This window comes from Plectropomus leopardus, chromosome 13, assembly GCF_008729295.1.
Source record: "Plectropomus leopardus isolate mb chromosome 13, YSFRI_Pleo_2.0, whole genome shotgun sequence".
Lineage (NCBI taxonomy): Eukaryota > Metazoa > Chordata > Actinopteri > Perciformes > Serranidae > Plectropomus > Plectropomus leopardus.
Genome location: NC_056475.1, coordinates 6,753,643 through 6,779,620, shown reverse-complemented (window position 1 = coordinate 6,779,620; position 25,978 = coordinate 6,753,643). Strand labels below are relative to the sequence as shown.

Sequence of the window (25,978 nt, the reverse complement as noted above, 5' to 3'; positions counted from 1 at the left end):
TGTCCTCCGACGCAGCGCTAAAACAACGATCCAAATACTTCTGCACAGAGTTTGAAAGAGGGAGTGAATAAGTAAGACATAAATAAAGAGACGAAACCACTGAAAATACACATACAGACACACACACACACACACACACACACACACACACACACACGCCAGCTGACAGAAAGCCGACTCGCTCTCCAGCGGTTCAGTGGCAGTGGGAATACAGCCATTTGGCAGGTTTACCCGTGTTAAAAAACCCTGCGTGCACCCGCTCATTGCGGTTGGAATGAGGTAATAGTACGATTAATCACCATTGATCATAAGTGTTGGTCATTAATTTAAGGTTTTCTTTTTTACCACTTCTCAAGAACTTAAAGTAACGTTGTAATGCACTTCTTTGGGCGTATCAACTTTCCCTGAACTTATCTGTCTACTTATATTTCAGGTAGTGATTTCGTGCCTTTTGTCTCCAGAGAAGGGACTTATACAAGGATATATTTAGGCAAACAAATGTGAACGGCACAGCAAGAGCATGAGTTTTACCAGTCACATGAAGGGTTGTAGCCTTTACCTAAAATGCAACATGTCTTGTCTCAGCATTGCATTCTGGTCTATGGAGGCAGCTGTCAGTGTGATGCTGTTATCTCTGCCTCTCCTATGATGGATTTCTTCCTGTACGATTGCTGAAGGCCTGTGAAAATGGTAAGTCTAGAAAGAAGGCTCCCTCTTTGATTCGGATGGGGCTGACGCAGAATGCTGACATTTACTGTTGATGTTTTATATAGTTAAAGATATTTCTGCTGTCAAGCTTCGTTGTAGCTGCTTTGACATGGGATCACAGTCTCCATGACTGGCCTGTTATCCACAGGAATAAAACAAAAACATTACAAAACATAAAAATGGGACCAGAAATGTAAGCTTCACCACCACCAGCTGCATTGGGTTGTTTTTCTCCTTTTTGTTCAGCATTTCATGTATTAAAGTTATGAAAATGTCATTGAATTTAAGCCCATGCAGGCAATGAAGAGCTCTATCTATGCACTCAGTCTTGAAACATACAGGTTTTCTACAGCTGCAGGACTCCTCCTACTTCGATGTCAATAATGGTATGGAGGAGCCCCTCTACAGAAGTGACTCTTTATTACAGGTTGGATAAGGTATAAATGGCTGGTATGCTCACATAAGGCCATGCAGATTGATTAAGTCAGAGTCACCCCTGAACTCCACATTGAAACAAATTACCGAGTCATATTATTTGAGTGCTGAAATGCCTCTGACACATGACATCAGAAAAATAATACGTTAAGCCACACATGTCCTGTTATTACCAGAGTGCACTCATAATGTTTATCTGAGCATCACACGTGTAATTTCTCACACAGTGGATCAGCTGAGAGAGATGACCACTTGAGTACAAAATGAAAAAAATGACAAATGAGCGCTACAAGTACTGTAGATTTTTCCAAAACAGGGAGACACACCATAGTCATAGCTCATGATGTGTCTGGATCACCTGAATCCTACATTTAGATGTGAAAACATAGACTTTAATCCTCACAGTAGACGGTGTTAAATACTTTAAAGTACATGTAAAAGTAACAGGTCATAAAATCTGACTACAAGGTTTTACAGCACAACTGTGACTGTTTCATAATGTTAAGGAGCTGATTAAAACTGTAACCATTAGGACGGTAATATATGTTGTTTTGGGAAAAGTCATACATGTTGCTTGGGAAGTCAGTAGAAATTGACTTGTTCTGTCATTTATGTAAAACAGAGCACTGTCAAAAGCGAGTTTTAAACATTAGATCAGCACATGTCCAGCAGCTATTTGAAGCCAAAAATGATGTTTTCTTTAATTTAACCACCACATATAAAAGGTACAAATGTAACATTTTGGTGGTTTGCAGAGACTACAATGCAAAGAGGTTTACAGGTTTTTTCTGTGCCTACATATAACCACGTTAAATATTTAAAAACAAATGTTAAATATCCGTGGTTTGCAGAAATGAAGTAACCCTTACCCTAACCTCTGCCCTAACTCCTCCCACCCCACCCCACCCCTTAAAAAATCCCCTATCTTGAGCTGTCTGGGGAAACAGGATGCAAGATTTCGTGTGTTACACTGCCCCATCGTGGCCAATTTAGGAATTGGAATTAAAGTTTGGATGAAAAGTTGGACTGCGAAATTTGGAATTGAAACTAATTGTTTAGTAGCTGATAAAATGAGTTGGAAAGGTGGAATTTGACGATTTCAATTTATTTCTTATGGGACAACCCTGACCCTAGACTTAGGCCTTAACCCAGGTACACCTCTACTGCCAATGAAACCAGAACTGTCCATGTGTGATACTTACACGAGTCAGCTGCCAAGCAACAGACAGAAATAGACAATTGTTTGAGACCAACAAAAGTGGTTATTTGTTAATGTGGGGACATGTCCAGTCATGTTTAAAGCAACAAAACTGGGTATTTTAAGCAAAAGCATGTTTTCCTTTTCCTAACCAAGTAATTTATAAATACATTTATTGTGGTGATTGGGTTGATAAAAAGGATACTGCATGTTTTGTCCTTTTTCCATGTTTTGTCCAATTTACTGGAAATGTATCTAAAATAAACCAAATGTTTAGTTATGACTGAGTAGTGTCTTTTGACAATGAAAATCAGGTCGATTTCCCTGTAAAAAAAAAAAATCCCTGCGATATGTGGAACTATTTTTTTTAAATCAAAGCCTGAAGGAAGAAACGGTCATATTCTCCTTTTTTGAATTTCACACATAACTATATTTTTCAAAACATGTTTGTTTTATTACTTCCGCTAAACCACACATTGATCATTTTTTGGACGTATTTGTCTGAAATTTGGTTAACAGAAGAAGCTGATAATATTGAAGAATTCAGATTCTGCCTTAACATAATTATTGTTTTTCCAAACACAACTATGAGTGTGAAGATCTGTCCACACTGTAGTATTACGCAAGTGTTTGCAACCAGCTCAGCCTGTCTTTTCAGTCCCATAAACACACTAACTCTCTCCTAATGACCTGAGTGCCTTACCTGAGTTCAAAAGGCTTTGATCTCTGCTGCCCAAATGAAGTGAACTAAAGGAGTAAACACTCCACGGTTCAAGTAAACAGCTCCAGGTATGGATTTTTTGGATGAGAGCTGCTGGATGAGTAGACGTGCAGTACAGTAGGTGTATACAGCCGGCACAGCGAGGGGTGAGCAGCAGTGATCCATGGACTTCAAACACTAGTGGGACTCAAGCCAGGATCTGATCAACCCTGGCAGGGACACATGCATAGGCAAAGGTGTCAGATGTGAGCTACATACTGTATAATTTAAAAAAAAAAACAAAAACAAAAAAAAAACCTCTTATGTAATCAACCTTCTCTTTCTCGTCTTCAGTGTCAATGAATTTCCCAGCGACCCATATGATAAAATATACAGAACAAAAATTAAAGCACTTTGGTTTTTGCTCCATTTTCTACATGTTTAAGTTATTTTATGCACTCAAAAGATATAGATCTGCACTTCTCCTTTTCCAAAAAAATGCATCCACCTGACAGTTGCAGCATATCAAAGTACTGATTAACAAGCCTCATTACTACACCAGAGTGACCTTTTCCTGTGACCATTTGAAGGCACACCTGTACAGTAATGGTGCTGTTAGAGCAGCATCTTGATATGCCACACCTGCCAGGTGGATGGATTATCTTGGAAAGGAAGTTCTAAACACGGATTTTAAAAAATTGGAGATAAATAAGTCTTTTGTGTGCGAAAGAAATCTTTGATGATCTTTGATGCTTAACTACTGCCTTTGAAAAAAATGGTAGCAAAAACCAAAGTATTTTGTTTAAATATCCATGGATGAGTGTGAGTACAATTAACAATGAATTAAAGTGGAAGTCTTTTTACAAAATGTGTAAAAATCATTGCTTTCATAAACCGTATACATCAAACATGTTTGTGACTTTTGTGCCAAACCTCTCGTGAGCCAAACGAGCCAAACTCGTTCAAGGGCAGAGCGTTCCTTCATACATGAAGATACTGAGGCTGATCTCTTATAAAAACCTGTGAAAAAATACACACGTACATACAGTAGACATCACAACACTGTCAACACTGGCAGGTAAAGTAAAAATGACACAGTGTCATTTGTGTATTGCATTTTCTTTAGTACTTTACATATAACGGGAAAATACAAGGGTTTATTTTCAAGAGAATACAGGAAATTGAACAGTGCTCTGTACATTAACATATTATCGTGAGTGTTGTGTTAACTTGGCACAGCCGACTGAGCCGTGCACATCGTGCACAGTCTCCCATGGGGGTGATGGGGGTACAATTCAAGATGTTCAATTATACGTTGTAAAAAGACCAAGTTCCTATTAGCAGCTTGATGAAAATACAAAATGAGCAACATGTGCACTGTCACCAAAGCAGCGTTACAAAAAAAGACGTCATATGCACAAAATAAAATGTTTTTTGAGATGCATCATGTAATGTAATGCATCATGTAATGGGCAACATATTTACATAATGTGAGTAAATCAATGGGAAAAAAACTGAGGAAACAGTGTTTAAAGCTGCTATTAGATACTTAATCTGTTACAGTAGCGTCACCAGATTGGGCTGACCACATTTACACTGAACAGCCAGGTTTAATTTAAAATCCTACATTCATCCTGAGAAACCATCATTTAAGGTTAAAACTGAAATGCTTCCCGCTGGCTGCTGCTTCTCCTAATTTCATGGCAAATCATGTTGATGCTGTGGCTGAAGGACGGGCTTGGACTGTCGAAAAGAACATCTCTTCTTCTCTTTAGATGTTAACACAGATTGAATATTATTAAACACTAGAATCAGGTCATTATTCATTTCAACCACATGGAACATAGAGAGGGCATGCAGTAAACCAAATCCTTAAAAGTCCCAATCCAGGATCAAATGTGGGTCTATATACACGACGAATATTGATGGTTTACTGATGAAAAATAATCTCATGGCAACTTTCAGAGAAAATTAAAGCCTGTTTTGCTCCAATATTTACAATGTTGCTGTATGTAAACCATCTTTAGATCACACTTTACGCATGTGTTTAGCTGTCACACATCAATGAATAAGGAGCTCAGGACTCATGTCTTTAAAGTAAATATAAAATCTGTCTTCAGTGTTTTTGTCCCTTTTATAATGACGCTGCCTCAAGGAGAACAATTCTGGATTGGGTCTTTAATAAGGCTGCGGGGGTTGAAAAGCAGGTAGGATGGCAATAAAATGTTTTGAGTGACGAACAGAGCTTATGCTCATTATCACCAAAGAGCACGTAACATTAGTTTTCTCACAGGATCACCAAAACCAGTCAGTTAACATAAAAGAAAAATCCAAGCCCTTAGATGCACCACCGAATTAAAGGAAAAGTGACACGGAAACAAATTTTCATCACATAGTTGCTTCATTAGTCTTGGAAATAAGTTGTTTTATGTGAGATCAGAGCTTGAATAACACCAGCCTTCAAAAGTCATCTCCAATCATCCACTTTACTACTAAAAAGCATACGCTACGCTAACAGGGCAACGGCAATTAAAAATACTATTAGCTCTGCTGTCATCATGCTCTCAGTTACGATGTGTCTGGCTGCCTTGCAATGTTTTGGTTGAAATCTTGCTTGAGATGTTTTATGCTCTTTCTAAACCTGCCAGATCTTCCCTCTTTTCTGCTTAAGTGTAATTTAAAAGCCTTGTCAGTAAACCTTTAAATGCTCAACAGCAATTAAGACGTTGCTGCACAACAAAACCTGTAGACTACATCCAGCGGCTGTGCTGTTTTCAATCACTTTGATTTGTCACTGAAGCCAATCAGCTTCCTGAGATACTTTTACACCCTTCGCATCCACGCAGCTCATCTGCCAGCAACAACTCCACTCTTTGCTACCTGTCTCTCGCTCTGTCCTTTTAGCTCAAACAAAGCAAATCTGTGACATCCAGATGCGAGTTCACTGGAACAGATTAAACAAAAAAGGGACTACAAAGAGTGTTTTAAAATCAGCATGACAACATGGGATGGTCATGATTTAAATGATGGAACAAAATCAATTATTTATTCTTCTTTTCGTGGTAAATGATATTTCCAGGAGAGTTTAGAGGATCTTATGTTCAGTTTTTCCAACTAGTACATTTTTTTATTTTACCCAAAGACTAGAGGCCAACCGAACTCGAGGAGGAGAAATAACTTATCAAAAGATTAGTTCTGTTGCAATTCTGATGCATAGCAAATCCCCATGTTCAACAGTCAAATGTGACACCACTTTGTTAAAAAGCTACAGTTCTGTCATGAAATTTACCGAGGGGAACCATCTACTCAACACGAGACTATAAAATTTTCAACTGACTCCGCACTCCAGCTCTGAGTAAGTAACTTGTTGAACGTTCGTGCGGGAGGCGACGCTGGCTCGATACGGTATATACATATACTAGAGAGGAATGTCTGCATGTATGTAGGCCTGACACGGCATGCGTGTGATGCATGATAACATATTTACTTTGTGTATGAATGAGTATATAATTACAATACAAACATTTACAAATTTGGAAAAAAAAAGTTGCTGATTGTGCCTCGAGATCCCCTTCCATGCAAAGAACGTTAGAGATCCTCACAATACACAAGCTCTTTTCTAATTTTACCTCATGCTCGAGATCAGTCGTAGTATTTTACATCTTACCACGCCGTCTCTAGCCGCAGTGAGAAAACAGGGTGTCCGCGCTGATATAAGAAGTGAACCGTGACCATTTTTATAAGGCATTAGATTTGTTCAGGACCAAGAGGACTAGTAGGGCACTGCTTTCGACTACCTATGAAATGTAGAAAAATGTAAGGAATGAACATGAGTACAAATCATGAGTGTGCTGCACCAAGAACAACAATGAAGAAAGTTTCGCCACTAAAAGAACGCTTTTCCTACTTTGGCAAAAACAAAATGACTTTTTTTAACACAGCTTTTATGAGAGTCTTTGACAGTTTTTGTTCATCAAAGGCATCTTTGTTTGGAGTAGGTACAGTACTGCAGAGTCCCACTGAGCCAGCAAAAACACAGCTAACACTGAACCTCTTCTACATTCCTGTCCGAATCAGGCTTTCTTTCAAATCAAATCCTGAAAATCAGAGAGCTGGAGCAGCTCTCACCTCTGGTCATGGCTCAGCTTTCCGCGTGAAACAATGTTTCCTGTAGCCAAGATTTACAGATTTCTCTAGTGATTGAGATCCTCTGGTCAAGTCTTTGGCTTCCTTGCATTCTCCTCTGTGTGAGCGTGTATGAGATTACAGCACTGTGCAAACTAAATGGAACACACCCTAACCAAAACAACAGTTGGCCTTTTAGTCTGTGAAAAATTATCTTTCACTTAGGTGAAAAAGAGAAAAATAGAAAGGAACGTTTCTTTAGAAAGCTGAGAGCTGTGCTTCACACTGCACCTCTTATCTCAGGCTATTTCTTTTATTCTGCGCATGTAATCATGCAGTTCCTCTGGGTCTTGAAAGCCCATATCCTGGCAAACCCACTGAATGTCCTCTTCGTCTGCAATGGGGATGGAGTTATAGGGCAGCTCCTCTGTGGGAAGGGTGGTGAAGGTGGTAAACTTGACTCTCTTGCGCTTGGAGGTGGGTGAACTGGCCTCCTCGCCGTTCTCTTTTGTGGAGCCCCCGGAGCTGCCGTCACCCCGCCCGTGTACCTGGCTTTGAACGCTAGTCTGGGAACTGCCACTGCTGTGGTGGTCCCCATGGCAGCAAGTCTGTACGCCCTCCAGAGGGTTACTGGGACTTTCTACCTGCTGTGGCGACAGATCACACTGGGCCCTCAGTGGCTGGCCGTTTCCCAGGAACACCCAGTGATGGGAATGGTCCATGTTGGCCTGACCCTCGGGCGGGATCCGCTTATGGCGGTATTTAAGTACAAAGACAATGCAGTTGATGAGAAAGACTAAGATGGCAAGACAGAATACGCCTAACAGAGCATACATGCCGATCTCAAGGTCGGTCATGTTACGAGGTGAATGCACAAAGTCATCTTCCTCCTCTTCATCGCTCTCAGTTGGTCGCTCCTGGTTGCTAATGGTGGGAAAATTGGTGTAATCAATGGGAACACTGGCAGGCTGCTCATTAGATGTCTCATAAACTCTTCCACTGCTGTTCGGATCAATGATTGGACGCCTGGTGACAGGCGCCAGCTCTATCTCGCCCTCGGTCGTTGCCTCTTCCTCAGAATCTTCCTCTGGGCCAAAGCGGACCTTGACATAAACCGAAGCAGATGCGATGACGCTTTTGCGTTTGGTTTTCTGGCAGGCCTCACAGATGGTCATCTCTAAACGCACCATCTCGCCAGATCCCTCCCCTTCTGCCACCACCACAGGCCAGCGTTGCTGAGGCTCCTGGGACACCAACACAACTCTGTCATCCAGTGTGGAGGCGTTGAGGTTGTAGTCTTTAGGATCAAAGTAAGTCAGAGTGGCGGCTGTGTTGTCACTGAAAAGCATCCAAACAGACAAACTGGCCTCCTGTCAGATAAAAAGAAAAAAGGACAGTTTAGATAGCTGTTTCTTTACACTACAAGTTAACTTTTGTTAACTTCAAAAAGAAATAAAAAGGTTACAGCATCACAAAAATGCACTGAACTTCCTGATGCAGTTGTTTGAATATTTTTTGGCATCACAACAGAAACTCACATGTAGCCCTTTTCCCTACAAATATGCTGGCTTGGCTTGACTCAGCACATCAGCCCAGAGCAGTAGGGATTCGCATTGCCATACAACAGGGCCACATGTTTAAAAATTGTGTCTTTAACCCTTCGAAACCTGAGCAAAATGGCTGGATTTCTTTTGAAAACATGGGAAGAGGGTGGTAAGCAGCTTAACAAGAAATGGCCAAAACATGAGCTTACAATCAGTATAAGCTGCAAGATAATTTCCTGAAAATAAGAAAAAAAATTAAATGAGTGAATACACTTTCAATTAATATATAATTTAAAAAATAATAATATATATATAATATATAATATATTATAATATATATAATAATATAATTTTCTGGAATTTTTTTCTTTATAAGATCTTACAACCCCCTCCCCAGCTAATTTTCAGATCATTACCTTTACCTAGTATTTTTTACTATTTTTTTTCACTTTGTGGGATATTTTTTGTCTAGTTGCTCATTATGTTTTTCCCATGTTTTTGAAAGAAATCAAACCATTTTTTCAGGTTTCAGAGCTTTAAATATTAATAAAAGGCATCTGAATGTAGCACAAGAAAATCAAAGTCAATCCGGGTTTTAAGGGGTTAACTGATGATGCATCTGTGCTTGTGTACCAGTGCAACATTCTTCTCGTCTGCCCCGCTGGTGTTATTGTGGTCATTAACTTTCTTGTACTACTTTTGTAAGTTTTTAAATTTTCTCTCAGCAGTGCATGATCTCCTGCCTGTATGGTCTTCTCGCTCAAACAGCACGCAGGTTTTGTGTTTCATCTGAAGACTGAGCTATTCTCTTTTCTCTTTGAGACACAGAAGAGACTGAGGAAGTATGTACCATATCTGACAATAGCAGGGGAGGTAATTTACAATAAATACGTTGCTGCATTGTCACTGAACGTTAATGCTTCATAATGATAAGGAAACTTGGAGGCAGTCTGATGCACACTGGCCCGATTCTGGAGATGGTCCAACTTGGGCATGATTCAGGCGTGACTCTGCATCTCGGCACATTCAAACTGGTAATGCAAAGGCAAATAAATGCAGCACGGTTTGACTCAGCAGGGCCAAAAGTGCCAACGGTTGCTTGTCCTCAGCCAGTTAACACATAACCACAACTTTTTCATGAATAAAATACGAACAGTAAACAATCTTCTCCAGAGAATGTACTTGGCAAAATGTGTTTCTTAACCGCTAGCTCATGAGAAATAGTTTTACAATTTTTTGAAAAAAAAAAAAAAGAACTAAATCTCTGCCAAAACTCAACAGCAGACTGTAAAAGTCCAAGAGCAACTAAGTCAGCACCACGGTTTGTTTGTGACTCAAAATGGAGAAGAACTCTGTAGTCACATAAAAATGTGGAAAAAAATAATCAATTTGTAAGTGGTTGTAAGGATGAGAATAGGATAATGAAAGGGATCACTTGTGCTGGAGACTTTGTAATTGCTGCTTTGTGATTGTCACAACAGAAAAGTTGCATTTACTTCAGGTCTCACGCTACTGAAAAGTAGCTACAAATATCCATAAAAGGGCCCGGCGATGAAAAAATTGTCTTTGACCTTTCAAACCAACTTCTGCAATTAAAGTCGGCTGATTATTCATACAATTAAAATGATGATGGTTAATGATTTTGCTGAGCCTAAATTGCTCCATTAGCTTCACAAGTAACAGAAAATCTATTTAATGTGTGTGCTTTTTGGGTAGCCAAAAAAAAATGATGGAGAACATAATGGAATAAACGAGTTCAACATGACTTCTAACATAACTGTACAGGTTAACAGCAGCACAGTTTTCTTTTAGACTTATCATGGTCTTAAGCTTAGATGAGATACAAGTGTTGGCAAAAAACTGATAAATAGGGTGAAGGAAAGGTACGAAAATAATACAATTCCTTCCCCAAACAGAAAATTTACAATATATTTGCTTCATAATCTTTTCAACAACATATTGTTAATATCAAAGTTTAAAAAAAATTAGTCACAAAGCTGTGACAGTGCCTTGTGTTTATACCTCTCCAAAGAATATTTCAATGGTTCAGATCCCATTCTTTCATGGCATTGACCGTGATTTGAATATCTGTTCCCAACTGAGCCTTTGAAGTTCTGGACTTGCTCCAATCCCTAAATCTCCAGAGCGTTTGTGAACATCCGCAGTACCCTGTGCTCAGTACAAGCCTTGACACGCACACAGACGGCCTGCCTCTGATGTGCACACCAGCAAACCACTTTCAAGCACGGAGGAGGAAGGGGTGGCAGGAATGACTGCGTTGTCCTGAAGGCTACAACACGGCTCCGCTCTGCAGCGCAGACAGATAAGGCAGCAGCAGCGTGTGCTTCGAATGATGAGCTCCTGTCCCGTCTTCTCGTGTTTGTTGCGTGTGATCTTCTCGTTTGGTATTTTCTATCACTTTTTACTGTCTATACTCCCCTATGGAGAAACTGGACAAAAATGAAATTCTTCTTGGTGGTTACCTGACAACATTCATCTGCCGTGGAACAAACCGCAACGCTGGTGTCCATGTAATCAAGGCTGCGTTTGACAGTCCCCTTTGTTCACAGCGTGCTTAAACATCAGCAACCAACCATTAGGTGAGCTGACAAAAAGGGAAGATTTTCTGTCTAAAACCCAGTCAGACAATTTTAGAGAAAGGGCAGACACACAAGAAGTCTTTTCAGGACAAAAATCTCTTTGGTCCAGTTTGGTAGAATTTTGTGACGATATCCCGATGAGAGTCAAACCTCTATCATCTCAGCATGACAGAATGAAGACAGCCTTTGATATGGATGATTTAAATAATACATTGAATATGAAATATCTGTTTTTTATGAGCTGACTCGGCTAGGAAAGGAGTGATATAGCGAGCAAAAACAGGAAAAAAATGGTGTTTTGAGGCTGACAAAACAATTGGCACTGGTTTTTCAACGCAGACCCAATGCTGGAAAGTTGTGGCCATTTTTTGCCTAAAAAATAGGCTTTTCTGTCGAAAAAGGCAACTGGGGCATCAAAGACCTGATGAGACCCAGAAGGATTTGTGCACTATGTTGATATTATTTTCTGCATGTGGCTTTTTAAACCATCAGCACACAATTTCTACAATTAATGAAACCTGTGTTTTTCCAGAAAGTAATGTGCATCAGGATGAATTTTCCCATTTTCTTTGATCTGTGCTTCATGGCATCGGGGAGTATATATGTATGTAAATTAAACATAAACAGCTTGGATAATAAAATATGTATATGCAGGAAAACCAGCCCCTGGAAATATTATTTTGGGACATTTGCATCAATGCAATAATACCATTCAGACTGATAAATGCCTTATTAAGTAGCACATTTAGGCAGTAACAATGAGTAAGTCATTGCAACAGAAATGGTCCATGTTGAACCGTCAAGCACTGAAACCTTTCACTTCTGAAAGGCTTCAACTTTGTCAAGTGGAAAAGAGAATAATACAAAGAGACCTTGATTGTCCAACTCTTTCCATCCATAGTTTATGTGTTTCATTCATTTCTAGAGTAATAGAGGACATTTAGAAAGTTTTCCTGTGAAACAGAATCAAATGGCTTGAAATAGCTGCAGTACTCCTCTGAGAGCTTTGCCGGCAGAGGAATTGGCTGCCTTTTATGGCCCGGCCTTGGAGAGCACTTAGGACAATACATTACAATAATTAAATTTCAAGGTGGCCAAGAAGCGGAAAGCAAGAAAAATTGGAATTTAATGCTCGCTTCTCTCTCGTTGATGCTTGATGTGGTTGTCGTTGCATTTTTAGCAACTTACAGGCCAATGAAAGGGCGAAGCAGGGAATGAACTCCTACACACACACACACACACACACACACACACACACACAAACACACAAACATACACATCTCCCTAGGTGTAGCAGGGCTGCCAATTAATTCCTTGCAGAGAATTGCAGCGATCCTTACTCCTGTGTAAAGAGACAGTGGAAAAGAATAAGCACAGTTTCTGCTTTTTTTCACCCAGACGTCTTCTCGCTTCTCACTTGAGCAATAAAATCAATTTTGGGAAATGCATTTGGACGTATCAGAAATATTTCCGCCAGGCTTGGCTAATATGAAGGTTGTAATAAAACAGCACCAAGGATACTTATTAGTTCACTGCGGCTGCCTTTATCTGGTGTCCTTGCTAACAATGCTGGCTGGAGCTTAAAAGATTTAGCTCGGAAATAATTTTATTACTAAGAAGTGAAACTAGTGCCTGCTTGTTGATATAGAGCCACTGAAGGGATTTGCAAATAAACTTCATTTTACCACTCTGGAGACAGAAAGAAGGAAACACACAGAATGTATGTAAGGCATAAGGAGCATTTCTTCTGATTTTAGTAATTGGTTCAGTGCCATATTTGAATGTATATAGAACTCAGTGGTTTTAGTTTTAGACCTAAAGTAGAGGTGTGTAATTATTCCTCTTAGGCCATTCAACACCTACATATACAGTTTATGTACCAATACAAACCAATACAGATACATTTGTAGCAACTTAATTCAGTGGCAATTTGATTTAAGTGGAATTTAAATATTGATCCAATGGCAATTCAGTGCTGTTTTATGTCATTAATCAGAACAAATCCAGAACATTATGTCCTGTATACATCCAGAACAATGATAGTAAACACGAGAAGTGAGTTTCAGGTCCTCAATCAGGATAAGCAGAATACGCCAATTTTGAATTTTTGATCACTAAAGGTTTTAAGAAGGTCAATCCAGTCGTTAAAGAAAGTTGATATTTTAATGGTGAAATTGATTTGGGTTCATCAGATGTTGCGTATTCCCTTATTTAGTAGAAAACTATTTTAAAGCCTCAGTGTTGGGCTTCAGATAATGCTTGATCACCAGTGTAAGACAAATATTCATCTATCTGGCTTAAAGATTTTTTTTTCATTTTAAGTACACATTTTATTTGGATGACACTCAAGCTCATATATGGAGCATTATCTGTACTGTACACTCTTTTCTTCTGAGTATTTGGCTTAACTGTAAGATGCATGCTTTGGATGTTAATAAGGTTGGTGGCTGTAGTTTGATAGAAAAAAAAAAGTTCCTACATTAGACTGCTAACTGCTGGATTTTGGGATGACCCTTTACCCTTTATGTCTCTGATGACTTAACTCTAACCTTAACCATAATCACTACACTAAGGTATTTTGCACCATGCACTTTATACCATGCACTTTATGCATACAGTTTACATTGCCCCTGTCACTGCAGTTTTGTCCTCTGTATGAATTGTTGTACTGATTTTTTTCTTTTTTTTTTTTTTCCTTTTTCTTTACTTATTTCTACTGCCTGTTACACAAACAAACACTGACAAACACTTGAGGGACAAAAGCACAAAGACAGAGTTCAGTTTCTGACAAAAAATTTAAAAAGCATTTGGTTCAGGACTCTTTACTGCAGTGTGTGATAAGTTACCTGCTTGGGAGTGGTGAGTGTCTGGATGCCGGTTGCCTTGGCCACCATGGTGTGGCTGTTGCCGGGGCTGGGCTGCAGTGATAGGGTCAGGCCTGAGATGGCGTGAACACGCATCTCCGTGATGGAAACCTTGTCATCTGTGACCGCAAACGCAGACTCTCCCAATACTGCATCCACTGCCAGTGGAGACTCCACCTGCAGAGGGAAGATGCTCTTTTATTGTTTCTGCACCTGACTGAGGGACATCGTTTAAGTCCAGAATAGACAACAGCTTTATTGTTTTTCTGAAGCTCATAAAGCCCATGACAAGGCAATTTTGGATTAAAGTGCTTTGTGCTATTGTTTGTTCCAGTGTGTGTTGGATCTGTATGTCAATGCCTCTCTGTCTATCACAGTGAAAAAAACAAACAGAAAAAACCCAATAGAGATAGAATCCATCAGAAACCAGACAACAATCCAGAGCAGCCACCACACGCTTTCAAAGTGACGGTTAGCAGAAACACTTGTGCCCATCTAAGTGTCACCACATGAAATACCAAAACCATTTAAAGCCGGTCTCGCCTCTTCGGGTAATCCCAGTCTTTTGACAGGCCTCTGCACCCGGTACTTTGAGGACTTTTAAAAGATCATCATTTCACTTTGCAATTGCAACCAGAGGTCATGAGGGACTTGAACAAAAGTAAAGAGCCATTCAGTGAAGCAGTGGCCTTGTCCTCAGAGTCAGACGGAGAAATCTTTTCCACCTTCGTCTCAAGCATTTTCCAGCTGGTGTCAAATCAAGCATAATAAGCCAGAGCAGTGAAGGGTTTGGTGCTATGACAAGTTTGCCCGATCATCGTCAACTGAAACCTTGAAACAGTAAAACCAATCACAAGATACACAAGTTCTGTTTACAAAGCATAGTAACTAGAAATTTAATGTGATAATCATGTTTTGAAAATCTGGATTCAAACAGGCAAGACTGATAAAAATAAAATGATAAATAAATCACCATGGTTACTTACCTGAAGCTTTCAATCTCCCTCTCTAGACTAGAGCCTTGTTGTGACACAAACCCAGTTTCTGTGACTGCTTCTTCGCTTGCGTGATTACTACATCATTTATCGTCCAGTGTTTTTTTCCCCCTCTTTGGCTCAGATCTAGGTGCCACATAATTTGTTGCGTAATTTGCTGCAATGTAATTTGTCATGTAAAGGCTGGAGCCAAATCCTCTGCGGAAACAGATGCACATGCAGGTGTCTGGTTTTATTAATTTGGTCTCGATACGTTACGATTTCTGTTGTGCTCAAAATCATAAACAGCCCTAATAAAAACACACACATGCATGTGCCTAATCTACACCCACAGAGTGCATGCTGGTCTCATTTTAGCCCCTGTAGCTTTTACTCTGCGCTGTTTAGTGAGTCAAATCTATGTGACAGAGAAATGAACTACAGTTTTTCTAAATGTTCCTTTACGGTATAAGTTGCTTAGGGCCCATGGTCTCGGGGCCCCCCTAGAAAATATATAGTTTTTAATAAACAAAAGACAATAGTAAAATAAAAATGTAACATCCTAAATAAGAACTGACAACATTTTGAACCATCTTCTATAAATACTGGCAACATGCTGCAGAAGTGTTAACCAAGTTGGAATTTACTTTGTCATTAAAAAGGATTTGATTTAGAAGTTTCTATTGAGAATTCATAAAGAATAACACAAATGTACTTCAAATCCTTGTGTACGTAAGTTCACTGCATAAAAAAATAATTGATGACAGAAAGAAAAAAAAAAAAACATTTTTTGAATAAAACAAGACTTAACTACTGCCTGTAGGAATCAAAATGAATTAGTGAATGTTTACATTTTACCTGCCATTAGAAGTTTGGCCCTTTTCTTGGGCAATTCAGTGTCAACATGTTACTCAAGTGCTCCAGACTTTTTATAGTTTTATAATTTGCATTTTATGTTTGTTCCTCTCTCTATTTTTGCTTTTTGCCTTTTGCATCAAACTTTAACCAGATCAAGCAAGATATACTGTATTTACTGTAGTCTGTTGAAAGAAAGTTGTCATTTTAACACAGAAATCACACATTATTGCCGTTACGAAGTCCTGTCTTTACACTGTCTTTGCATTTTTACACAGAACCAAACAAGGGTGGCATCAGCATGCCGGCATCATGTAGGCAGTGTAAAGGGGGCTAGTGTTGCTGCAAGTAAGGCTTAAGTCTTTACATAATCATTTTTACATTATATGTGTGTAAACTCATATTTACAATACACAAGTTGGTTCAGTGCCATGTAAGGTGTCAACATGTTACAATGAGGAGGGACCAAACCGCAACCTGTGTCAGGGATGCCAGAAGTCTCATTTTCAAACTTTTGCTGCTTTTTTAACATCATTTCACACACCTTAGCAGTGATTGAGTTTGCTCCTCCAAAGTATTTTTGACACATTTTATTTGTAAAATATTAAAATATTCTAAACTCAAAGTTCACTTGCTAGCTTTTTCTGGAGCTTTTTGTATCTTATTCTGAGCACGCTATAAAAAAAAATCTATATTCTTCACTTCAGAATGAGATCATTACCCTCTTTTTTTTCAGTGTAATGGCATTTGTTACAACATAATAGCTCACACTAATTACATTGCTTGATGACTGTTGCCAACCTTTGTATTTCATAGCTACAAGAATGGTATAATGCTCCTTACTAACATCCTCTTAGCCTACAGAGGCTAATGGTTGGAAACAATTAAGCGGAGGTGTCGGCTGTGTGAAAGGCTTTCTGCAGCTGTGTGTTTGTGTGTGTGAATATATCTAACCCTACAGCTACTCGACTTCCCTGCCCTTGATATTTTGTTTTATACATCTCTGCAGAACACACTGTGTATGCAGAGCAAAGTGTTATAAAAGTTAAACAAGTATTGCTGAAAATTTTACAAAGAAATATAAAGTAATCCTCCATAGTGGTAAATGCTTAGGGCTAAAAATAGGAGAACAAACTTTTAACAGAGCAGCAACATTTTTCAGTCAGGTTCTACTTCCATATGCATACTGTCTGAGTGTGTTGGATTAATGTGCCAGAAGAGAGTTAAGGTTTACTGGGCAACATGTGCTCATGCAAACACGCACAAACACACACAGAAGTGTACATGCAAAGCCCTAAGGCATAAAAGTAATTTGATGCATAAGTAAACTTTTCAGGAGGATAACTCGGTTGCCTGATGGATCACTCTTACATTACTACAGAAGCTTTTTCGACAACAACTTTGCATCAACTTGACTGCAGAAGTGTGTTTCTAGGGATAGATTTAGTTTAAGAGAAGAGTTGATAGAGATGAAGACCAGAAGTCATCTTATAAATACTGTCCGAGAGGTGAAAGATGTGTCCAGAGCAAAAACAAGTCAGTTTCTTTGTGAAAACACATCGAGACATAAATCCTACTGAGGTCGCAGTGAGTACGAATCCACCAGTAAAAACTGTTTGCTTGCAATTGATTTTCTGCTATTTTTCACGTTCCATTTCACTGTGGCTGATATTTTCACCGGCCAATTAAAGTGACTAAAAAGAAAATCTAATACTATCAAAATCAATACTTGCAACTATGTACAAATGTCAAAACACGGTTAAAAAATACACCACATTGTGCACATTGATTGTCTAAATAAATAAAAAAATTGAATCACAGAAACTAATCTTGTTCTGGGTTATGATCCTTTATGGATACATATCATATGGTAAAGGCTTTTATTCTCAGCTGTCATGTATCCAATTTCAGGAATATTTAAGAAAAATCACACTGGTGCTACAGAAGGGATGCTGCATTGCAAGTTTGGTACCAATGCTTGTTCCTCCCACAGTCTCTGCTATTTTTGGTACTTGAGATGGCACACATAGACCCTCAAACATCACATAAACCTGTTTCATGCATGTTATAGTTGTCAATAGATTCGTTACCCCAAATCTACCTGAGCATTACTTATTTTTCCAATGAAACAGACACCATTATAACAAATCAACTTAACAGAAATACAGAATGAAAAAAAAAATCTATTTTAAATCAATAAGCAGCCAAGCTCACATTTTGGGACAGGAGCGGTACCCAGTGATATTTATAGATAAAATGGCTCACAGGAGTTGCCACCCACAGTTGCCAAAGTACAAAAAGCGGCTTGAATGTGGAGGAAAATAAAGAGAGAAAACAGAAGTGCTCAGAATGATTCATTCCTTCATAATATTTGCAAGTTTAAAGGCTGTGAATATCCTTGAAATACTGGATTGCTCAAGGTTTCCTTACACCTAATTCTGCAACTGTGCTCACCTAGAATTCTTATGTAAGGCATAATTTGATTTATGGATACTTATCAGTGTTACTGCCTGAGCCATGGTGCTGTTATTTGTATCGCACTGTGACGTTAAAAATAGATGTATTTACAACTTTATGCACTACTGTATAATTTGTGCACAGACTAGATAGAAACACAGGGTTTCTGTAGGAGCATCTTGTCTAGACTTTTCCTGTCACTTTAAGTTTTGTTAAGGGCAAGTTTAGCCAGTGATGACTTTGTGTTTAGTTCGGGCCAAGCACCCTATTGAAACGTAAGGAATTATTTATGCAAATAAATCACATTTTTAGAGGGGCTAAAGTGTCTTGAAAACTTGTATTTTAGAGGTCTTATGTTCTGGTGTCAAAAAATTGGCTCAGTAGCTTCCTCTACAAAATTTCATTGAAGGTGCCCCTGCAGTATATTTCACCTAGATGTACAAAAATTGGGAGGCAGATGTAACATCTTATGGTGTTCAAAAAAATGATCTTGGAGCCATACTATAAACCCATCAGGAAGTCAGCCATTTTGAATTTAGTGTGCATTTTTTGTGCATTTTGGCCCTGTACAGGGGTTATACTTTAACTAACTTCTCCAAAAGATTGAAACTTATCAACTTCAAATTTTATGTTTGCCATCTTAAAACCTTTGAGACCAAAGGCTATTAAAAGCTTAAGTTTTTACAGAAAAGTATGACCATGGTGAGGCCTTATATTTCCGTGTTTTGTCATGAAACAGGATGTTGTTTTTAACACCGCTGTAGATGGTCAAATCTGGCTGAAACTTTAAGTATTCGATAAACGTCACCACTGGAAGACATCTAGATGCCAATATTTTGTTAAACTTACAGAGAGACCTACTGGCAACAGAAAATTAAATGTTTTATACTGTGCAATATGTCATCTCCAGCGCCACCGCTCCCTGCAGTGAATACCATACCCCTGAGGTGTGCAAAGCTGCGAGGGCCTGTTCATCCCTGCTTGCAGCTTTAAACAAATTATTTTTTATTGTTTGAAGCTGAAAATTGTTAAACTGTAGGACATGACTGATGATACTGAAAGTTTGGGTATTCATTGTAGTCTCAATTTTCAGTTTAAAAGCTATTAATGAAAATATGAGTTACAAAGACACTTAGAGTATTCTAAATTCTCTTGACAAACAACTGATTGGAAATACTTTTGGCCAGCTGCATGGTAACATGGTAAACATTGTACAAGATAGAAAAGATGCAATTTCAGATTACAACACGAACCTCAATATCTTATATGTTAAATTGTGAGTCATGATATCTTGTTTTTCATCTACTCACTACTGATGTTATCACAATCAATATTACTCCCTTCACCCACACATGCTGCATGCAGAACGTGTGGGAGTTTCCCGCAGACATTGTGGGCAAACTTAGAAAATCTGGTACTGTGGTAAAAGAAAATGAGGCAATCTGAGGGAAAACGAAAAACTAAATTGCAGCACTTCATCAGCAAATACACCCTGGAATACATCACAAACATCACAAATTGATAACAGTCTGGGAGAAAATCTTTCCCCCTAGGTTTTCATTTTTAATGTGACAAAAGCTTGTTTGAAGCACAATTTCTTTCTGCAAGTGCCAGCAGTTCTCTCCCCCAAGTATTATTTTAAAAACAGAGGACTGCATCAGTGCCAATAGAGTAAGTGATAAACTGTGGCCATTTGTCGATCAGTATTTTGGTACATAGTACTTGTGATACAGATCTACCTTTTTACAATGACTCTGTCACTCTCTGTGGTTCACCATAACTTGGATGTTACATTTTGACTACTTAATACTATATATTTTACACAATTTTGAGATTAAAAATACATAATATTTAATGTCCATTTTGGAAATTTACCTCCAAATAAAAAAGGTTACTGTTTTTAAGTTAATATACCACTCTCACCATGCAGACACCATGGCCAAACATTACGTTTTATTATATTCTGTAATTCATAGTATAGCATATAATGTTACAGTGAGGATGGCGATATTAAGTGTGGCCAAACTTTCAGATAATGGGGTAAATGTATGTAAAAGTAATCCGTGTGAACAAAAACCTCAGATGTTCTGAAACTGTTTCCAATGTTTTTTTCTACTTTTGCGATGGATTTCTTTAATTGGTCATCTGCTCCAGGCACGCTACTACAAATATTAAGGTTACATAAACTACTACACGTGGCTACTGGCTAACATCAGGGAATTTTGGATCAAGTTTCTGCTGGAACAAGTTTACTTGTGCTGGTTTAAAAGCATTTTTTGGTGTTTTTTAATACCAGAAAGTGCAGCTATACACATAGTTATTCCCTAGCTACAAGTAAACTGCTACATGCTAATGTCAGAGAAAAATATAATTTTGCCTGCTGATGTTGGAGATTTTTTCCCTAATTTGCTTTCATATTCCTGCTGGAACATGTCCAGTTGTGTTCAGAAGTTTTTATCTGTGATTTCCCATGGCAGATAGTACCGTCATTCTCTGTTACAGCCATTTCCCAACTGCAATGATGGTGCAGAGGTGCTAAGAAAAAAGAAGACCCGAAAATGCAAACCAATCAGAGCAGACGGGGCTTTTTTTTGTAAAGACAGGAGCTAAAACAAAGTGTTTTTGACCAGAGAAACCCAAAGAACATGATCATAGCAAGTCCATTTTAAATTCTTGAGAACTCACCTGTGATTTTTATACTTTTTACAAAGTATACCCATATCAATGTGACAACTGTTGTACTGTGGAAAGAAAGGTGTTTCATGTCACATTCATCAAGCCAATTTCAAGTGTTTGAATGTTGCGGCAGGGTTTATTTAAAATCCTAATTGGGGCAGGGACAAAGCTAGTGAAAGAAAAAAGATTCTTGAACCGAGTCTGTCCCTTTTACTTTGAAAACACTTTCTCCCCCTCTGATGGTGGGAGATAATTAACATATGAAAAGCCAGCACCTCCCGGCTGAAAGTAAACAGTGCTATTTTGACAAAATTTGACAATGTGGGATGAATATTGATTCACAGCTACACAGAGTGATGAATGATGAATGTGTTCCATGTCGGCGTTTCTGTCTGCCAGCAAGGAGAGGTCAGCTGTAGCTGTGTAGCTCCTTCCAGCCCAGCTCCCAGTTGAATTTGTCATCAGTGCTGCAGGCAGGGGAGGTGAAGTGAAGCACGAAAGTAGTTACACTTTACATGTTCCTCAACTAGGAGCTCCTCTATCAGTCACTGCTGTGTGGCTGTGCGAGGCGTTGTATTGGTGGCCTTCACAGGAAGCCGCGGCACTATTTCACTGATGCTTAAGGCAAACAGAAGATCAATGATGAGTCCAGCAGATTGACACTGACCAGCAGTGTTTCTTCACTAAGCGTGGGTGAGCACTCACTCATGCTAGTGCATATTACTTGCATCACACTACATTATTTTCTCGTTACTACACTCCATGCCTCTCTTCTCAAACCTTGCATTCAATAAATCATAATTTTGCTTTGCAGTGCAATGGGAATGTCAGTGGAGGATTTATTCATGCAAGCAGCTGATGTCGTGGGTACCTTACAGAAAGAGGAAAACAAGTCACCTTTCATGCAACAGAGCATCCTCAGACATCTAAAGAAAATTACGCAGGTCTGTTTAAAGTGAGCACCACTTTAAACAGACCTTGAGAAGAGATCATTAACACCTTTTGTCTCATCTGAAGGCTGTGCCCTATATCACCATAAGCTGCTAATGTAGGGATCTGCTAAAGGCAATTTAAACCTTCAGTTATACTTTCATTATGTTTAATAACGCTAAAATAAACTTGGGCTGGTTGAAAGCTAAAGTTGCAAGTACAAAGTGCATCTTAATTACAAAGTTGAGGAGCAGTAAGAGTATGCCGTCCCCACTAATTGGGAGACTAGAAGGGCATCTTATCAAATAGTGTGTGACATAATACAGTATGAATCCAGCATATTGAAAGCATTTCACATTTTTTGAAATTCAAACAGTTTTTTTTGCTGCCACTTGGGACAGCCAAAGTGAGAAGGGGCGTAGTGTAGTTTTATCTTTGTTTTTAAGAAATAGACACACAGCTTCATTTCAAATTCTCTTGGTGTGTAAATAAGAAAACAGAAAAAGTCACACAGTTCTAGTATTTTTTTTCTTGCATGTAGTAAAGTCATATGTGTTTCTTGTGTATTCTGTAGAAATAGATATCCCTCTAAAGTTTGAAAATACAAATTAAGCTGTACAGTAAATTTAGAGCAGCAAATATAATATAATACTATATAATTCATTCAATATATATCACTCACAGTATAAACATATAAAAACAGTTAACCTTAACTAATTTGCTCCTGGTTGCTGTTTTTTATAATATGGCCTTAAAGCTGGAATAAGTGGTTTCATTTTGGCGTCATTGAACAAACGATCAGAATTTTCTTTATCTCCAAGCAAGAAGCTGATTTATTTCTCAGAGACAAAGAAAAGACTATTGCGAGCAGCAAACTCTTCCTCTGGGCATGGCTGCACTGGAGAGTTTGTGCTAGCAAAATTTGAGCCGCTATAACCACCAATCAAAGCTCCAAAGCTGCTGCTCACTCTCCTCCCCAGAAAGCAATGGCTAACTGGCTGATTCTCATTTGTGGTCTGATAAACCAATGCTACAATGCAAGAGTAAATAAATCACTGGAAATACCCAAACTCCATTATCAGTACTTCATACTTTAGCGGCTAAAAGGAAAACCAAACACATTACAAAATATCCCACTCATCCTCCGAATAAGTCTTTCCCGCTACTACCATCAGGCTGCCGCTAAAAAGTCTCCTTGGCCAAGGAAAACACCTATAAAAACTCCTTTAATCTCACTGCAACAAACATATTAAACAAATGGTAATGATCAACACATCTACATAAACACGATACCATTTTGCACACAGTAGTACATTGTCTAAATTATTAGTATCAGGTATTAATTCAGTTTTTAGGAACACATGCTACATGTTTACTGGCCGAGTTTGTTTTCCACTGTATGTTGTATGTTGAGCCACGTCAAAGACGATTTTTTTGTCATGACAGACAATAAAGTTTTCTGAATCTGAATCATGTATGGTAAACATTGGGTTACTGTTTGGGGCATGTGCATGTGTCTGTGGTCCTCTGGTTGGAGGAACTTAGGATAGAGAGACGAGGAGGTGGAGGGCGTATTTTCAAATCCAGCCTGTTTCTGCCCGTTCTACATCTCCGACTCACTCTCCTTTAATATTCAGCACACATATGACACATGTAACAGGCAGCATCAGTTAACAACATCAGACAGTAACCTGTGCACAACGTCGAGAAACAAAACTCCAAGCAAAATACAATTTACTACTCTGAGGAACAGTTTTAGCAAATTGAACCTTGATCAATTATTTGTGGACTCAAGTGACAGATCAGTTTAGTCTGATTATGCTTTGACAACAAGCTGGAGCCTTCATCTTGTACAAATGACGATTTTTTATTAAACCTTCCATCAGTGTAATCAACACTGACGAGCACCGAGATGCATCCTGCCTATTTCTGCTTGTTTGCACAAAACACAAAGTGCTTCTTCTCCAAGAGGATGAAGTTCTGATGAAATACAAATGTAATACCTCTCGAAACACAGCGAAAAAACCCTGAAAACATGACCCTCGCTTTCAACTTTTACCGTCCTGTAAACTTTCAGGCAATTACACAGCTTCCCACGTTGCAGAGTAAGTGGGTGCAACAGCTGCAAAATAAACCTCTACACCCCTTCCCGCAAGGCAAGGGTTCCCTCGACAGCTAGAGCCGTGCAACAGAACAGTCTGCCTAGTATCCCTGATAGACGCTCCAATAAAACTATTACTTTCTTGGGGGACATTTTCAACTTTATTAGGTAGATCAAAGTGCGGAGAGACAGGAAGGGGGGGAATGACACGAGACAAATGTCCTGTGTCGTTTTTCTTGTCTATGCGACATCTGGGGATAGAAGCCGTGATGTAGAAGTTTGTTTTGACATTTCATTGCATTTCTTATCTTCTCACCTTCATCTATTACATAACTCTCTATTTTAAAAAGATGTGATAATATTTGAAGAGTCCCACCATTTCATATACATTAGATGGACCTAAATTATGTATGGAATTTGTACTTCCATATTCACTCTACAAACCTCCACTTTTTCTTTTTGTGAGTGACACCATTTCTCCACAAAATCCATTTAAATCATCGGGTGCCGTTATCATTTAAATAGAAATCAAATAGTTGAGATATGTGCCATACTGTTCATACATCATAGAGTAAATATTGAGCTATAATTTTCATGGGAGATTAAAGATTCTCCAGATTGGACTCTATTTCTATCTGCTGTGTGTGTTTGGGCAAGCGGTTGGTGTTTTCAGATATTAATGAAATAATCTCTGATGAGACGACTAACTGTGAATTCTGTCCAAGTCTGGCTTTGAGAAGCAGCTATTGTTCAATAATCCTTTGGATTAAACCCCCCAACTCCCCCCAGGTTTGCCAAATTCCTAGAAAGTCATCATTCTGCCATGTAATTACGGAACATAAATATACAGAAATCTACAATGTACTATCTTTATATTAAAACTTTTAAAGCTCAGATACTTTCTCTGTGTCCTCAATTAAAAAAAAACTGTCAAATCTAACAGAGAAATAGTAATTCATGCAATAATCCTTAACCATGTGTCCAAAAAGAGAGAAACTAAATGACTGCACTAAGTGAACAAAAGCTGCTCCTTGTCTTTATTCACATTCATGAGCTGGTGGACAATTTGAATCGGACTCTGAAAGAGTCAAAGACTAATTCAAATCCTCTGAAAGGCTGAAAATTTTAGTAAGAGCTCCATTGTTGAGATCTATACTGTTCACTTTCAGAAAATCTGCATAATAATTTCACTGTTCTGTGCTCTGCAAACTGGAGGTCTTTTACTGTAACTTCTTTGTAATGTGAGTTTTGAAAGCCATTAATTATCTCATTGCGCAGGGCTCTAATTTCAGTTTCCTTATTTGGGGTTTCACGCAAGCCTTTTTAAGAAAAGTGTTTTTACTTTGCCTTTTTGATTCATTGACACCTACAGAGAGTGAGCTGCAGGTGCAGGAAGCAGCTGGAGTTTCAGTTTGGTCTCATTGGCGAGCGATCACTTGACTTACACACTTAGCCACGTTAGCCGCATAGCTCGAAGGATTGTTAATGTGGTCATTCCACCACTTTAGTTAAGAACTGAAATATCTCATCAACTATTACATGGATGCTATGAAACTTCACACATGCATTCGTGGTGAATAGTTATTCCCTAACTTTACTTCTAGCACCATCAGCTGGGTTGATATTTCTGGCTTTTAGTGAAATATCTTGACAACTATTGGGTAGATTTATCATGACAATTTTGTATAGATTTTTATGGTGCCCAGATGATAAATAATGAAAGCTTTTGTGATCTGTTTACTCTTTGTCCAGTGCCATCGGGAGGTTTAAACTTTTTAGATATCCAGTAAAATATCTCAACCTCTTCCAGG

At 38.7% G+C, this 25,978-nt stretch overlaps 1 protein-coding gene across 2 annotated transcripts in view; it reads right to left on the bottom strand.

Annotated features, from left to right (window-relative positions):
• Positions 1–4,189: 4,189 nt before the first annotated feature.
• Positions 4,190–25,978, bottom strand: part of tmem132e (transmembrane protein 132E) — a 444,092-nt gene continuing 422,303 nt past the window's right edge. For both annotated transcript variants that reach the window (XM_042499185.1, XM_042499184.1), the window contains exons 8-9: positions 14,157–14,351; positions 4,190–8,536 (exon numbers count right to left, since the gene is read on the bottom strand). In XM_042499185.1, the coding sequence (XP_042355119.1) occupies positions 7,466–8,536; positions 14,157–14,351 (1,266 nt within the window). In that variant the 3' untranslated portion in view covers positions 4,190–7,465. The remainder of the gene's footprint in view (positions 8,537–14,156; positions 14,352–25,978) is intronic.